The 18,742-nt window shown below is 37.7% G+C and overlaps 1 protein-coding gene across 4 annotated transcripts in view; it reads left to right on the plus strand.

Annotated features, from left to right (window-relative positions):
* The window catches only part of LOC128030696 (cell adhesion molecule 4), a 121,624-nt gene that overhangs the window by 86,968 nt on the left and 15,914 nt on the right, over window positions 1–18,742 (plus strand). For all 4 annotated transcript variants that reach the window (XM_052618536.1, XM_052618537.1, XM_052618535.1 and 1 more), the window contains exons 2-6: window positions 3,738–3,884; window positions 9,362–9,649; window positions 12,024–12,185; window positions 13,923–14,013; window positions 17,130–17,302. In XM_052618536.1, the coding sequence (XP_052474496.1) occupies window positions 3,738–3,884; window positions 9,362–9,649; window positions 12,024–12,185; window positions 13,923–14,013; window positions 17,130–17,302 (861 nt within the window). The remainder of the gene's footprint in view (window positions 1–3,737; window positions 3,885–9,361; window positions 9,650–12,023; window positions 12,186–13,922; window positions 14,014–17,129; window positions 17,303–18,742) is intronic.

Here is an 18,742-nt window from a genome sequence, read left to right on the forward strand (position 1 = left end):
TGGAGAATCATGGCTGAAAAAATAAAACTGTGATGAATGACTCATGAGTTAAGAAGATATCAGGTGCTAGCAGAGCGAAGCAGAAAGACTGAAGTGAAATTGGATTAAAGGAAAGAATCAAAGGACAATTTAATGTCTCAACAGCACTAGTAGTGTTAAACTTTGACTTGGATCTCTTAAGATGTCCTCATATCTGCCTGGTTGTCTGCTAATTCATGTCATAGTTATATATATGTGTGTGTGAGTGTGTGTGTGTGTGAGACTATGTTCTGTGTGTGAGGGTGTCTGGTGGTTCCACTGTATGCTGTAATTCAGCTAGTTAATCTCAAGCAGGGTAGTTGTTCATATGCCTGCTCTGTATCTGGCTTTCTACCAAGACACTAAATTGAACTCAACTCTATAATTCACAACTGCTTTCTTAGTAGGGAAAGATGCCCTACCTTAAAGGGACAGTTCACCCAAAACTAAAGATTTTGTCATTGTTTAATCACCTCATGTTGGAAGTTACTGGGGTTCAAATATGTTGTTTTGAATCTCATTGACTTTTATTGAAGGGATAAAAACTGGTGAGAATTTTTGTCATTAACAAACACATAAAATAAAACCTTAATACCCTAAATAAAATAAATTCACAGTTCCTGATTATCCATTGACAAACAGTTACATTATTAGCCAAAACACTTTTCAGATGGAATAAATCTCACAGATGTTGATGTTCAGATAAAAAGTCAATATTAACTTTTCAGACTATGATCAAGAGTGTAAGCTTTCCCCATCTTACTCTACTTTTGAACTGCCATGATATGGCCTTTTAATATGAACTTAATTTATTTATTTACTCATTCCACCTATGTTTCTTCAGGATATGGATTTGTACAGTGTGTGTGTGTGTGTATTGATACATTGCCCTCATCTGGCCAAATCCTGAAGTTCTTCCCCATGTCCCACCACCTCGCAAACCTACTTTATTTATTTGCTTCTCATAGCATCAGTACGCCAGGCCTGTTATCGATCTCTTCAATTTCACACTTAATCCAATTGTGAGCATGCTGTGTATTTTATTACGGTTTGATTGTAATAGGGTCAAGATGAATCCATCTGCAGTTTCTTGTTGTTTTTGCCCTGCCGTCAGTGCTCATAAACTTTCATGCAGCTCCCACAATGCAGATACGACTGCAAACAACTCCCACGCCAGTTGTATTGCTCAAGATTGTGTAGCGGACTCGACCGCCCCTACACTATTTTCCTGGCTGCTGCATCTGAACCCGCAGCTGTCTTTCTCCTGCCCCGTGCCTCCCTCTACATCTCACTCGGTGTCTTTCCATCCCCATCAGCGAGTTGGCAAGTTTCTTGAATGCTGTATTGGCGTCGCGGCACGCTCCCCTCCCTCTGTGCCATTTGTTTTCCTGTTCGTGTCCCTTCATTTCGGTCATTTACATGAAGCGGAGACAGCTGGCGTGCGGCAGAGTGCATTTAACGGATGCTCAATTAGCCGTGTTTTGTTTGACTTCTCAATCAAACACATTTAGCTACTTTTGTTGGGAATTTGGCCACTCTTGTTTGAGTTCTGTTAGGTTTGAATTAGGGTTTTAATTGCCTCCCATGCATTCACAGACCTTCTCTTGATGTATAGTGCTGTTGGAACAATTAGGAGCCATTAAAACAATGGCGGCCAAGTCTGCGGACGCCTGAGTGCTGAGTAATAACAGTCATTAGAATAATAATTGGGATAGCAATGGCGGTGCTGATTGTCGTGATATGAATCACAATATTGATGCGGAGGACAGAAATAATAATGGCTACAATTACAATAGCAATTGTGCAAAATTCCAGGACGTCCTCAGTCACTGTCTCTCATTTTCTTCCCTGTTCTCGCCTCCTGATTTCAGTTCGATACCTTACTTGTCAATGTTTTATTTACCCGCTCTCCCGCCATGCTGTATTTAAGACAAGGGTACTCTGAGATGGATAGACCATGACAGGATTCAATTTAAATAAAGCCAGACGAGTGGGCCAATGGGTGATGAAGGATGCCATCTAGTGCCTTTATAGACTCTCCTATATTTCCCTCCTGAACTTTGTCTTTTGTCTCTTTTCAGCAAAAACGGCATAATAATCCTAATCATTCCTCTAAGAGATGTTTTGCCTCCGGTCTATAACCAGGATGTCATGTTGAAATGTTTGGTGGCAATCTTGACCTCAGCTTTTGACTTTGAAAGGAAAAAAGTTTGATTTGTAAATTTTGTTTACTTGGATAAAGATGCATTGCAGAAGAAAGTCATGAAAAGCCACGAGTTTTCATCACACTGTCATTTCCATCACATCTCAAGCTTGCATTCCACTGTGGTGGAAATTACATTTTGAACATTTTTAGAATATAATTACCACTTCTTGTTAAAGGGTTACTCCACCCCAAAATGAACATTTTGTCATTAATAACTTACCACCATGTCGTTCCAAACCCGTAAAAGTTTGTTCGTCTTTCAGAACACAATTTAAGATATTTTGGATAAAAACCTGGAGGCTTTTGACTGTCCCATTGACTGCCAACTAAATTACACTGTAAAGGTCCAGAAAAGTATGAAAGACATCGTCAGAATAGTCCATCTACCATCAGTAGTTCAACTGTAACGTTATGAAGCGACGAGAATACGTTTTGTACGTGAAGAAAACTAAAGTAACGACTATTCAACAATTCGTCTCTGTGTTCTCTCCGCATTACTGTAGCACCAGTTATAATAAAAACAAACCCTTGAAACATAAGTGCTTATAGACCCTTCACTTTCTCCATATTATTATTATTATCATTATAGTGTGAAATGAGTCACCTACAGTTCTCCATCAACTGTTCCAAGCTTAAGCTATATACTGCATGTCTGTAACATGTCATTGGGATAGACATCTTTTCCTAGCAAGTGAGTGGAGCGATGGAGGAGATAGCTCTCGGCCAGTCAGCAGCTGTGACAGCTTCAGCCTAGTGATCTACTGTGATGTCATCAGATCGAGTCTGTTCTGGTGAAGAATGCGATGCCTTGGTGTCAGGGTTGCGAATTATTACAGTCCACCCGAGACAGGCTCTCCACGAAGACCATGGCTAATGATGTGCTGAGGCTTCCAGTAGCATGCTCGCACGGGCCAGCCGTGATGACCTCATGTCCAGCCTCCTCTATATTGTGCTAAAATAAACATCAACAATACTTGAGCGTCACCCAGAACGCGCAGTAGATGTTACTTTTAGGCATGGTGTTAGATTTAGCAGTGAAAGTGCCATTAGATGTTCTGTGTTCCCTGCATATGACTGATCTGAGTTCATTCTCGAAAAAAAGCTGTCATTACTGGTGCTTTCAGGAGCTGGATGTCAGACCGAGCAGATGGAAGAGAGAAGTGTGTCAGCCCACAGTAATGGATAAAGATAACGATGCTATTGGTCTTACCAGCACTTAATTAGGACCCTTTTCTTTCTTCTTCTTCCTTTCGCTGTCTCAGTCTATCTGTCAGTCTCTCATTATTTTTCTTTTTTCACTCGCTCGGTCTCCTCTTCTGCATAGTTCACACTTCTAAGCACAAAGGTAGTTGCGTGAGCGAGGTGTTAATTGGTCACGGAGGTATTTCTATCTCAGAATTGCTCTATGTGCCATCTTGTGTCCTTCTGTCCATCAAAAAAAAAAATCTTCATAAATGATTCATTTCACAAAATGAGAGTTCTGCATTAACTCTTTTACCCCTCTTTCTTTCAGCACGGGGGCAGGCCGTGCAGGCTGAGAACGTGACCGTGCTGGAGGGAGGGACGGCACATATCTCCTGTCGTCTCCAGAACTATGATGGCTCAATCGTGGTCATCCAGAACCCACGCAGACAAACGCTCTTCTTCAATGGAACTCGAGGTGAGCTCGCTCAGACACCACTTCATGCAACTTTATATCTCAAAAATGTGACTTAATTCTCAGTCTTATGTCTTTTAATTGTGAGTTTGTCACTTTATTCATGCACTACTTGCAGTTGTGTAAATTTCACAGTTAGACTTTCTTATAATAAACTTATTATAAAACTTATACAATGCTTAACATTTAATTACCGGTAATCTTATAGTTATCAGTGATCATATAGATGAAATGTAATTTTGGTTTATTTTGATCTATTTTCAATTTTGATATGACTTTATATGTCCCAATATGACTTATTCTTATAACTGGCTTCATTTTCAGTTGATTCTGTACATACGTCCATTTCGCGCAATATAGACGTTAATTCTTATACTTACTGAAAATTGCAACTTTGTATCTCACAATATGGCATTATTTTCTATTAACTGCAACTTTTCCTTTTTCAATTCCTTCAAAACTATGACTTTTAAACAATTTAATCCCTTTAGATTTCACAATGTGACTTTTTCCGCAGATTGCAATGGATATGTCTCACATTGCTTACTTTTTTTCTAGAAGCTATAGCTGTCTTACAATGTGACATTATATATCTCCATAATGTGACATTATTTTTCTAGTTTTAAACTTAATACCATAATTTTATTATTATTTTTACTGTTGAAACAGTCTTTCTTAATAATACGAACAAACATTTATACACTCTCAGAAAAATAAGGATCACAAGCTGTTAGTGAGACAGGTACACCTTCAGAAATGCTACCTCTGAAGGGTGCATTTAACTACCTTAAAAGTACATTACTACCGAGAGTGTAACATCTGCTAAGCATCATATAAAGTTTGACAATGATTGTATTAAAGCTCTTCCCCATTTTTATTACACTGCAGCTGCTGCATTGTTTTAGCAAAAGTACCAGAATTAATTTATTGAGCACTTCTTCTCTGACATTGAGTTCATCAGACACATTTCATATCCGTTAATGTTTCTCTTGTAGCACTGGTAAGTGGTAAATATGTTAAACACAACCTTGGTGTCCGTGCTAGCAGTGGAGCAGTCAATTTTCTTGCTGGTTAGCTTTTATCATCTTGGAATATATTTATACTGGCGCCATTAGTCTTTCTGAAACCCTTTTTAACTGATTACACCTCATTTCAATTTCTTTTTAAAGATAATTTTATGTAGTAACCTTTGTTTTTTCCATCGCAGCCGTCACTATCACTCAAAATTGGAATCTCTTTAAGTGATGTGTTTTCATCCTTGCCTTTGTAACCCTTGCCTCAGAAAAGGACTCAGAAAGCATATTTAATTCGGTGAAAAGAAGGGACAGGAGAAAAAGAATGAAACTGGTAGAAACAGAAAGGACCACAAAAGCTAAAAGCTGAATTAGTATCCGTGATCTCTGCTTTCATAAGTGCACATAATTGAGCTATTTTGTAGGAGCTAAATCACCCCTCTTCTGAGCCATTCACACCACTATTTCCAGACATACTTTTTGCTAACCATCTTTAGGTTTTTAATATCGTGGATTCTACACACGATCATGACCGCTCCGGGCTGCCCTTACAGCCTGAGTGCCCTGGTCTAAATGTTTGGAGAAATGCAAATGAAAACTTCTGCGTACTTACTAATGAATCCCGATAACAGTCTTTTAGCAGGCAGCAGGGCGTAAATATCCCTCAGCGGTCATGTACACAATAGCCTATCAGCATGCGCCCTTTCCATGAGATTCCTTCAGACTGGCCAGATCTGTGAGGTATGTAAATGAGGCGTGATAAAGGTGACACCGGCCTGGACAATGCATTGACATTTCCCTGCCATTTACCATGAGTGAAGACATTTATCTCCTTTAGTGAGGCTCTTTTACTCCTGTCGCGTGAAACATGGATCAAGTGAGAAGATACACATCACGAAAAAGGGCTCACTCATTTATGCAGTTTTAACACTCATTCATTCAATAACTCACTAATTCTTTCACTTACTCAGTATATAACTCAATTCATTCAGTTGCTCATCAGTGACTATTCATTTTAGAAATTCACACCCAGTACTCAATGCATTTGTTGATTTGTTCATGCAATTAATCATTTTTTCACACATTCATTCAATGTATCACTCTTTGACTTAATGTACACCTTTCATTTACAGTGAGTTGCTCGATCACTGATTAATTCATATACAGGTGCTGGTCATATAATTAGAATCAAGAAATTATAATTATCATCAAAAAGTTTTTATTTCACTAATTCCATTCAAAAAGTGAAACTTTTATATTATATTCATTTATTACACACATATGTTTGTTTCTTTTAATTTTGATGATTATAACTGACAACTAAGGAAAATCCCAAATTCAGTATCTCAGAAAATTAGAATATTGTGAATAGGTTCAATATTGAAGACACCTGGTGCCACACTCTAATCAGCTAATTAACTCCTTAAAAAAACACCTGCAAAGGCCTTTAAATGGTCTCTCAGTCTAGTTCTGTAGGCTACACAATCATGGGGAAGACTGCTGACTTGACAGTGGTCTAAAAGATGACCCTTGATATCTTGCACAAGGAGGGCAAGACACAAAAGGTCATTGTAAAAGAGGCTGGGTGTTCACCGAGCTCTCTGTCCAAGCACATTAATAGAGGAGTGAAGGGAAGGAAAATATGTGGTAGAAAAAAAGTGTACAAGCAATAGGGATAACCGCACCCTGGAGAGGATTGTGAAACAAAACCCATTCAAAAATGTGGGGATGATTAGCAAAGAGTGGACTGCAGCTGGAGTCAGTGCTTCAAGGACCACCACGCACAGACGTATGCAAGACATGGATTTCAGCTGTCGCATTCCTTGTGTCAAGCCACTCTTGAACAACAGACAGCATCAGAAGCGTCTCGTCAGGGCTAAAGACAAAAAGGACTGGACTGCTGCTGAGTGGTCCAAAGTTATGTGCTCTGATGAAAGTAAATTTTGAATTTCCTTTGGATATCAGGGTCCCAGAGTCTGGAGGATGAGAGGAGAAGCACACAATCCACGTTGCTTGAGGTCCAGTGTAAAGTTTCCACAGTCAGTGATGGTTTGGGGTGCCATGTCATCTGATGGTGTTGGTCCAGTGTGTTTTCTGAGGTCCAAGGTCAACGCAGCCGTATACCAGAATGTTTAAGAGCACTTCATGCTTACTGCTGCTGAACAACTTTATGGAGATGCAGATAAACCAGTACCTGGTTTAAGGACCATGGTTTCCCTGTTCTTAATTGGCCAGCAAACTCGCCTGACCTTAACCCCACAGAAAATCTGTGGGGTATTGTAAAGAGGAAGCTGAGTTATGCCAGACCCAAGAATGCAGAAGAGCTGAAGAACACTATCAGAGCAACCTGGGCTCTCATAACACCTGAGCAGTGCCACAGACGGATCGACTCCATGCCACGCCGCATTGCTGCAGTAATTCAGGCTAAAGGAGCCCCAACTAAGTATTGAGTGCTGTGCATGCTCATACTTTTCATTTTTATACTTTTTAGTTGGCCAAGATTTCTAAAAATCCTTTCTTTGTATTGGTCTGAAGTAGTATTCTAATTTTCTGAGATACTGAATTTAGTTAGTTGTCAGTTATAATAATCAAAATTAAAAGAAGTAAACATTTGAAATATATCAGTCTGTGTGTAATGAATGAATATAACAAACAAGTTTCACTTTTTGAATGGAATTTGTGAAATAAATCAACTTTTTGATGATATTCTAATTCTATGACAAGCACCTGTAATGATTTACTTGCTCAGTGCATCACTATCACAATGAATTGATTCATTCATTCATGTATTCACTAGCTTGCTCCTTTGTTCAGTGTATCATTCACTAAATAGATAAACAACTTATTCACAGATTCACTTGCTCATTCACTGACTGATTCATTTTGTGTTTACCTTACTCAGTTCATCACTATCACTCCTTTAATATAACACTGAATCATTGATTCGTTCACTCACTCGCTTGTTCATTCATTCAAACGGTAACTTGTTCAATCACTTGTTTGCTTGTTTATTCAGTTTCCAACATTACACAGATAAATACAGCCAGGTGTTGTCTGGGTTCATTCAGATCAATAATCATCTTATGGATCCAGTGTGTTGAGCTGCTATCTGGGATTGTCACATTTCCAGAGCACAGTCGGACACAGACAAAGAGCACTAAAAGGAAGAAGGGAGAAAAGGAGATTTAGTGCCAGTCAATACAAAACGTGTTTGTGTGAATCTTATCCCAAAAAGGCCCATCCAGCCTTTGTAACAAGCATCATTATTTGTTATTATTATTATTATCTTCTGACAATTGATTTTTCTCTCACCTTGGTTTCAAAGTGCAAATCATTTTCAATACTAGTTCTCGATGCTTCTGTTTTCGGCTTCCCCTCAGTATTTGTGTTGTTCTGTGAGAGATTCTAGTTAAAAACTCTCGTCATTTGTTTTCTTCTTCGTTTCATCTTCTCCTTTTAATGTCTAGTCTTTTGATCTTTATTGTGTGATTTTTCTTGAGTTGGAGGAGTTAATTTGAAACTGTAACTTGCAAACAACAAACTACTACTAATTAAAAGTAGTCCAGCTACAAGCTTCCCTTTTGATAGTAGCTAGCAAAACAACAAGCTAATTCACTGATTTGTGATTTAAAATGTAATACTATTTTATTTTAATATCAAATTATTTACAACCCTTATAAGACAAAGAGGTATTTATATATTTATTTACTTACACAATCGGGATCTACATTTTTTTTTTTTCCTGACAACTAAACAATTGAAAATAGCAGTATTTAGGCATGGATGAACATGTAAATTGCACATAACTGTAATCAAGTTTTACAGTCCGGACAAAATGTTTAATGTTTATGAATTAAATCTCTTATGCTTACAAAGGCTGCATTTATTGAATTAAAAAGACAGCAAAAACAGTCCAAATGTGTAATATTATTACAATTTAAAATAACTGTTTTCTTTTATAGTATATTTTAAAATATAATTTATTCCTGTGATGACAAAGCTGAATTTTCAGTGTCAGATGATCCTTCAGAAATCATTCTAATATCATTGTATAATGTCTGACTCTTTACTGTCACTTTTGATTACTTTTGTTGCTTTAAGTTAGTGTGAATTGCCAGCCACAACCCATTTTACTTATGTAGTGAGTCTTGATTTTAATTATTTTGAAAAGGCAGCGTTATAAACCAGAATGAAGGAAAACTACAAATAGGATTGCTAAAACAATGCCTAAATGCCTATTTGGACGTCAGTGGAAAAGGGAAGTCATTTCAGGGAAAGAGAAAGTCATTCCATTTTGATTAAAAATTAAAAAGACACATTTTCTTGTTTGCAATAACACGCACCAGTGAAATTGCTCAAAATAAGTCTAAAAGGATGCATAGAAAGCAAATAGGCTCAATTTTAATTTAATTTGAACTTGCAGGTTCCTTTATCCATACTTATCCTTACACTCTCTCTCTCTTCTAGCACTGAAAGACGACCGTTTTCAGATGGTTCTTTTCACGCCGCGCCTGGTGCGGATCACGTTGACTAATGTAAGTGTATCTGACGAGGGCGGCTACTTCTGCCAGCTCTACACCGATGACACACACCACCAGGTGGCGACGCTGTCGGTGGTGGTGCCCCCGGAGGTCCCTACAGTGGAGGTGAAGACAGAGGCAGTGGAGGGCGGAGAGGTGGAACTCACATGCATGTCCCCACGGAGCAAACCACCAGCCACACTGCGCTGGTTTCGAGACCGCCGAGAAATCGCAGGTGAGTTCAATTCGAAAGTCACAAAGTAATTTCACATTCAATGCAGCCATATTTACATACTATACAAACATTAAAGACACATATAAGCACATATACAAAGTCAGCTTTTCTTCAAAATCCTTCACATGTGTGCATATTTGCTTTGTCTCTTTGTCAGACTCTCTGTCTTCACAGTAAATGTCATGCATTTTAATCTCTGACAGCCAGGAAGATACGCTTTGCACCTCACTCTTTTGTGTTTGCTCATTGGCACATTTTCCCCTCTATTGCTTTAAGTCGCTCTATCGAATTTCAAATGCATCTGTCCATCTGGGTCTCTTTGGATGTGTGCAGATGAAGGTTTTTTTGTCACATACGCCCCCACACACACCAGAAATGGATCCAGGTGCGGCCCCAATCTGTGGCTTTCCTCCTTCTCTGTCAACTCTGCCTCTCATTTTCCTGTTCTCTCTCCCCTTTTTTTCAGAATTGCTCTATCTGTTTGTATTAGCTATCCTTTTTTGGGCTCCAAAAGGGGAAAAAAACATGGAGAAAGAAAATGACAGAGACACAGAGACATGATAAAAAGAGGCAAGAAAAGTGCAGGGTGAGATTGGAGGCTTGGCGTGCTATCAGTGTTGTTGGAATATAAAGTTGTGAGCTCAGTTTGACTTTAGATTTCTGAGCCCACTGCTGTTCCGCTTCAGTAAAAATGATTTAAATGTCTGCCTGATCAAGGTTATTTAAGCAATATCACACAAGTAAGAGTTATATAATCAAGTTTATGTCAGGTAGCGTTTCAGACAAAATTTGCTGTTCATTTACAAAGTAGCGCACAGGCTAACAACCTGTCTGGAAAAATGACACAACTCTACAGAGCCACTTGCATATTATAGCCTGGAACGCCATTAACACAGACAAGCAGAGTGACACAAACATAAAAAATAAAAAATAAACTGGCCTGCGCGGTTACACCAATGTGGCGTTTATGTCATTTTATTGTGAGGTGGTAACTCTGAGATTGAATAACACTATAAATTGTTCAGTTTAGTGAATGCAATACTAAACAGTACTTTTACAGCATTTAGTAATCTGGGGTTAATGTTTTGGAAAGAAGTCTGTATGCTTTTGATTATTTGATCAAAAATACAGTAAAAACAGCAATATTATTAAATATTATTATTATTTAAAAAGTATGAAAGTATGATTATTTATAACATGCAATAAATGCCATGTTAAATCCACTTAATTTGTAATGGATTGTAAGTCTCATATCTTGACCGTATTTATTTTAAAAATGTACAATATCTTATTGATATTACAATAAATATAGTTAAAATCATATAACACATTCATCTGATCAGATATCCATTGCAAGTGAAGTGGATGAATTGTGTATTATAAATTGTCATAATCTTAAAAGCTGTAAGTAAATATTATAATGCATTAAAACTGTTTAAATGAGATGATACAACATATTATATTTACATTTCATTATAATGCCTTAAGAATACTTTTATAATGTATTAATAATATAGGCTTCATAGAAAATGTAATATATATATATATATATATATATATATATATATATATATATATATATATATATATATATATATATATATATATATATATATCCTACTGACCCCAAACCTTTGAAAAGTATAGTGTACATTTTTAACATTTCAAATCAAAACAGTTACAATGTTTAAATTACAAACAAACTTGATCAATATACGTCTTCAAACTCAGCAGTACACGTAACACAAAAGCGGATCTATTTTTGATATTGATGACAGCACTGTACGTGATTGCTGCATTGTTCAAAATACAAGATTCAAAATGAAACACAAAGCAAGTATAAAATGACAAATCAGAAAATGGGTAAAGATCATTATTTTTTGCCACTGTCATTCTGATTGTTTTTATATGGCGTTGCAATAGTCAGGTTATTGGTACTGTCTGGTAAATACGAGTTTGGCAAAGACCAGAGTTGAACGCCCATAATTATTGTAATAATAATAAATAATTTTCATAAATCGGTAAACTCTGTTTGACCTCACTCTCTATCGACTTAACTTCCCTCTGTCTGTTTCATCATCCAATTACTGCCCTTTACTTGCCCCTTGTCATTTCATTTTTTTTTTATCATCAAATTAAAACTTAATAGTCTCAGAAGGATTATAGAGCCTCTTCTGTAGTTGTGAAATCAATCTGAAGTGAGTTGTATTGCTCAGTGCGTCCGATTCATACTGTTTGAAGTAATGAGGGCAAGTGTGCAATCCTTTGTACGAAAGGCATGCAAATAACGTCTGGCTGAAATGTGAACACACATTGTTATAATTTGAGCAAACTGACTCCCTTTCCCTCCTTCCATCCCTCTCTCTTCATTTAGGTGTGATCTCTCAGCAGGAGAACGGCAAGACTGTGAGTGTTTCCAACACTATCCGTATCCCTGTGGAGAGGAAAGATAACGGAGCGGCGCTGAGCTGTGAGGCGTCTCACCCGGCACTCGTGGGGCAGAAGCGAGTTCGTCACTACAGCCTGGACGTTCACTGTGAGCCACCAATGCTGTCACATTTCCATGACTACCGCCATATTAGACTGATTAACGCTTGTTGTTAGCTCGCTGAAGCCCCATCTGTTTTAACATGTTCACTTGGCAAGCTTCTAACGAGGTTTGTTTGTTTGTGTTACATCTTGCCTGCGATGATAAAGGACGAGAAGACAACAGCATCCCATTAAACATCACACCACAGTATAAACAGATACACTCGAAATGTAATACTGTGGAGAGATGGAGAGAAAACATGTCTAATATTTACTTTATGCGAGGACCTCTCACGTAAAATCTGAAGGGCTTTACTCTCTAAAAAGACAATCAAGTTCAGATGAATTGTTTGTTCTCACAGTGAGTTTAAATCAGACACCTACTAGAAATGTGTTGCTCTGTTCCAAAACCTAGTGAGCTGCATCCATAGGCAACACTTCAAGAACACTTTAATGCAAAATTTGGATTATAAAAGTTAATTCAATTAATTCAATTTTGATTATAAAAGTTAATTCAATTCTAAACAGTATTAAAACATCATTCAAGTTTGGAACTTTTTTGAACGAAGCATAAACTTCTCCCAGGCTGTATTCATCCAAAATACAGGAAAAATGGTAATATTGTCAAATATTATTAACATTGATATGTAATTTTTTTTAATTATATATATATATATATATATATATATATATATATATATATATATATATATATATATATATATATATATATATATATATGAACTGGCAGGGTGTTTTGTGTCATTGTCCAGTTCCAATATGAAGTGCTTTCTAATGGGTTTGGTGGCATTTTCTTGAATATTGGTGGCCAAGATGATTTTTTACCCTTCCAAATCCATTCTGCTACTGCCATCATACATGAAGTCATCATTAAAATGAAGAGGTCCTGTTCTACAGCCATGCATGATAGCTTTTTTTTTATTTTTTTTATTGTATTTATATTTTTTTTTTTTTTTTTTTTTAAGTACCCCAAACTTTTGAATAATAGTTAATAAAAATAGCTGAAGACATCTCAGCTTACTCATGTGACCATGGTTCCCCCGAGAAGGGGAACAAGACACTGCATCCCATAGAGGACACTTTGGTGTTCCCCAAAGTGTCCTCTAGGGGACGCAGTGCGAATTCCCATTTGATAAGGGAATGTCTCAGGTTACTCATGTAACCATCGTTCCCTAAGAAGGGGAGCTCTCACTTGTGTCCCCTAGAGGACCCAACGCAGTGCGAGTTCCCATTTGATAAGGGAATGTCTCAGGTTACTCATGTAACCATGGTTCCCTGAGAAGGGGAACTCGCACTGCGTTGGGTCCTCTAGGGGACACAAGTGCGAGTTCCCCTTCTCAGGGAACCATTTGATAAGGGAACGTCTCAGGTTACTCTTCGGCTGGGAATGCCAAAGTGTCCTCTAGGGGACGCAGTGCGAGATCCCATTCAATAAGGGAATAATAAAAAAGATCACAATTAGACTTGACATAATACAACATTTATTTAAGAAAAAAACTGAAATCATGTGTTTATTATTTTATTATTATTATTCACATTAGCTGTATTAAAATAAAATGGGGGGTCCAGAGCAACATTTACTATTTTTTTCAAAGCAGTAATTTATGAGGTTCCATTTTAGTCAGGATACTGCAACTGAACACAGCATGTGTTGACTAGACTTTGTGACAGAGCTTTTTTCCTGTTTTATTCCCTCTCTCTATCCTTCTCTTTATCTCTGCAGTTGCTCCTACGGTGAAAATCATTCCCCCTCAGGGCATCCTCCGAGAGGGAGACTCCCTCAGTCTCACCTGCTCCGTTACCGGCAACCCACTGTGAGTTTACAAGAGCGTGTGTGCTTTTCTGTGGAAACAGATCTGTCAGGTTGCATGTAGGAGATTTTGATGGATATGAAAATGCGTGTGCATTTCTGTTTCAACATGTGCTTTAAAACGAATCATCTGAACTGGTCCCACAAGAACAGCTTTTATCTTCTAACACTCCAAAATGCTTAAAGAGGATCATCACAATCCAGGTTCAATAAAGTATAATGGCACAGAACAAAGATGATTCTGCCTTGACTCCGTCCTCTGTTCCTCCTTCCATCTCTCTCTCTCTCTCTCTCTCTCTCTCTAATTATTTCCCCTTCAGTTTCAATTTCAAAGTACACAATAAAAGCAGTAACTGGAAAAGTTAAATAAACATTTATTGTATATTATTATTTTATAACAATTATAACTACCTTTATTTATTTAAAAATCAATCATTTTGGAGTAAAGGTTGAGGTAACAAAAAATAATAACAGTATGTAATGAAATAAAACAAGATGAAACTAATTGTACAATTACTACCTTTATTTATAAGTAATATAAAACAAATACTATATTTTATTAACTAGTGGGAAAGTAATAAAAATACAGTATTCATTATTATTAATATTTATTTATAACATCCTATAAAACAAATGTAATTTTGTGTTTAATAAAAACATTATATGGCAGTACTGGTGGTCATGGTTATAATAAAAATAATAACATTACACAATAAGATAAAACAGCTTAAATTGAACAATTAAAAAGACTTCAATTAACATCATAATGAAAAACAATTCTTCACCAGTTTTTTCTGCCAATTTTGGTAAATGTGGAATGAAGTTTCAGAGTTTTCCTCTTTGATATTTCTCTCGGACCTCACTAAACATCTTATATTGAAGGAGAAAGTGTCCCTCTGTCAACCTCAGCAGTGTCACAGTGAGCACAGACTCTTTCTTCCTTCAGAAGGCATGTTTGTCTCAGTCTATCTTTTTTTCCTGCGGCTCACCCGTGGTCACTGAGCCTCTTCTCTCTAAGAAGCTGTGAGCAGAAAGCCATTAAACCTCTCCAGAGCTTCGTAAGGGACCGCTACAGAAATGAAAGATGGAGAGATAGAGAGGACGCATGAGCTGCCACTCATTTTACGCTGAAATGGGAAATGACAGAGTGAGGGAAGGAAAGAAAGATGGGCTTAGAGGGGTTTCAGCTAGGAAAGAGAAATGAAAGGCTACGTGATTTATACGGTGGGGGAAAGAGAGTCTGCAATATGTAAATGTTTAATTGTAGGGGCATGTTTGAGGATTACAGAATGCGGGGATGAGAAATGAGAATAGACTGCCCACCCACAGAGGGAGCGCTCTCTGGATAGGTTGAGATAAATGAGAGTATTGATGGGAGGGATGAGAGATGGATCAAGATGCTGTTCTACAGTAACTGAACTCACAGTACACTGCGTCGTGCTGCTTGGTTATAAAGCCATTACGATCATGTTCATCCGACATTAATCACCAATTAAACACAGTCTGCATTTGTTGGAGGGGTGTGTTTATTATTCCTCAGCACTCTGTCTGGCTCGTCCTCGGCATTTGTGCTCATATAGTATGTATCTGAGAGCATGTGCGTGTGGTGCTGTACGCTGAATCCTGTGAGGGCTGTAATTAAACGTGTCCTGTGGGATTACGGTGATGACGTAGACTTGTCTTCCGGCCAGGGTGGATGAGGGATGAGGCGTTTCACAGGCGGTGGGCTCAGAACTGAAGCCTTAGGCTTTTTGCCCTACAGTTTCCACGTATCTCCTGCTGCTGTGGATCACCTCGCAGCTGTTTGTGTTTGTGTATGTGTGTGTGTGTGTGTGGGTTTGGGTGGTTTATGAGGACATTTCCTGTGTCCTCGTAATTCAAAAGGCTTTAAAAACATAAACCACCTATACCAACATGTGTGTGTGTGTGTGTGTGTGTGTGTGTGTGTGTGTGTGCGCGTGCACCAGTTTGGGTGTTTTATGAGGACTCAAATGAAATAGGTATGACATAGGTATTACAATGTAAAGGTGGTTTATGAGGACATTTCCTGTGTCCTCATAATTCAGAAGGCTTTAAAAACATAAACCACCTATACCAACGTGTGTGTGTGTGTGTGTAATCCCCTCCTTTCATGCTCTTTTGTCATACGTCATTTCCCTTATACATTCACTGTTTATGTAATTATGTTGTTTTTATTTGTACAATTGGCCAACTGCAAAAGTTTCAGCAATGGTTTTGTTAATAGCATGCATTTTGAAGCAGCTGATAATTAAAACCTTGGTTAAATTAATAATTAATTAAACATACATAACATAACATTTTACTTCTGTGGAAACTGTAACTGTAATTTTTTTGATGCTTGAAAACCCCCTTTGTCTTTGCCCCATGTATGTGTTTTCATTCACATATGAAACAAATGGCTCTTTATGAGTGAGTCATTGATTCATTCTTTCAACTGATTCATTCAAAAACATTTAGGAAAGAGATAAGGGAATGGCTATATCCAAAACTAAATACTTTTGAGTAGGTACTTTTTTTGAAAGAGTAATTAATTTGCAACCATTATAAAGTCATTGTTTTAATGTGTGAAGTATGAATGTAATCCAGATGTACTTCATCACGTTGTTGTTGTCATGTGACCAAAAGGTGTCAGTTGCATCACTTTAATGCATTCATAAATCCTCTCCCTGAGGATGGGTTAAAAATATGTCCATTAGATGCATATTTCAGAAGATCGGCAGAGATAAAATAAATAAAATAATTCAGTGGGGTTTATAAATATAATGAACAATAATTAATTAATTTAACATACTCTCTGAAAACAAATCTTATCTTACCCAAATAACAACTTTATTTCAGAAAAATAGACACTTATATAAATTATTTGCTTTAAGGCTGATTAATTTTTTTACCCAACAAAAATACTGATTAAGAAATGTTTTTTTCCCTCCCCCAAATCCTTTTATCTCTTTTTGATCTTTTTTATATTATCTGATTTCTATTGTCTTTAGTCCCTGGTGCCTAATTATTTTGAGAAGATTTGTTTGTTAAAATTCTTTTAATGCCTTGGTCCTTTGATAATTTCTTGATTGCTTAATGTGTTTCTTTGTTGTCTTCTAGACCACGTGACATCCAGTGGTCACGAGTGAACGACACTCTTCCTGAGAGGGCGGAGAAAATGGGCAACATTCTCCAAATGTCTCGCCTCAGCCAATCACACAACGGCACCTACCTCTGTCAGGCCCATAATAATTACGGCCGCGCAGCCGACCACTACACACTGCTGGTGTATGGTAAGAGAACGAATGTCCCTGGTCACATGACATTACCCTTTACTACTCAGCACAGTCCAGATTTTTGCATGGCAAAATCTGTAGGCTTTTGTACGAAACCTGCTTTCACACTTCTCGGAATTACAAAACAATTCCATATGTATATACACGGACACACTTCCCTGAACTACACTTTCTTTTCCATTCAAGAACAGCGTGGGTTCTTTATAGCTACAGAGGTTTTGAATGCGACAGTAGTCTTGTTCTCCCACCACTGTGTGTGTGTATTTTTTGTCCTCCCTATCTCGGCCAGGTCTGCCCCCTGTGGCTGTGCAGGGTACTGCATCTTCCAGCTGTGTTTGTAGACCCGCAGGATGTGTGATGTATTTTTTGAAATAGTGCAAGAAATTAGATCCCCTGGGGCCTTCCTCCTTTCTTTTTCCTCCTCCTTTTTTTGCATGGTAACGACAGCCATCAAACACGCACCTTAACGAGGCAGCTCGGAGAGCGCAGGTGGGTGGGAATGTCATCTTTCATCCCGCTTCTATCCCTCGCTCCCTCTCTCTTCTGCTCGTTCTATCGGCGGTTCTGTGTAGGTGAGCCTCTTAGCTTTGAAACACCTCTGCACTTTAGAAAATGTCCTAGGAATCCCTTTCTCTGCTTGTTTACTCTTCCTTCCTTCCTCCTTGCATTCTTTCCTCCCTCTTTTACTTCTTCATTCTTTTCTTCCTTTATTCATTCCATCCATCCTTTCTTCCTGGTTTCTTGTCCCTTTTATTAGTTCCCTCCTTCTGTTCTTCCTTAGTTTCTTTGATCTTCCTTCATTTCCTCCCCTTGTTTCTTATTTTCATCCACCTTTCCAGTTTTTCTTTTCTTCCTTACTTTATTAATTTCTTTGTTCCTTCCTTTATTTTTCTCCTTTCCCTCTATTCTATTTCTGTCTTCCTTCTATTCATAAATTCTTCCTCCATTTTTTCTTTCCTTCCTTCCTTCTTTTCATCCTTCCCTCCTTCATTCATGTCTCATTTCCTTCCTTAGGTTTAATACTTCCCTTGATCCACCTCTTCTTTCCCCCTTTTTATTAGAGATGTTCCGATACCCTTTTTCTCTTCCCGATACCGATTCCGATACCTGGGCTCAGGGTATCGGCCGATACCGAGTACTGATCCGATACCTGGGTGTATATCTGTATATACAGCTGTATATACTACTAGCCCTGTGTAAATTGCTAGAATTTTTTTATGGTGTGCTTCAGACAGATCCCTCAATAAAACATGAACAAATACATGGTGAACTACTGTATTTATTACAGTATTTTTATTATCTAACATGAATTTGACAGTATTATTTATTTTCTTATGCAAAAAAGAACTTCAAATGCAGCCAAAAATCTAACACCGCAAACTAAAAAAGGTATTTAAGTTTTACAATATAACTGTATAAAAAAACTGCAACAAATAA

The sequence above is a fragment of the Carassius gibelio genome, chromosome A16 (assembly GCF_023724105.1).
Source record: "Carassius gibelio isolate Cgi1373 ecotype wild population from Czech Republic chromosome A16, carGib1.2-hapl.c, whole genome shotgun sequence".
NCBI lineage: Eukaryota > Metazoa > Chordata > Actinopteri > Cypriniformes > Cyprinidae > Carassius > Carassius gibelio.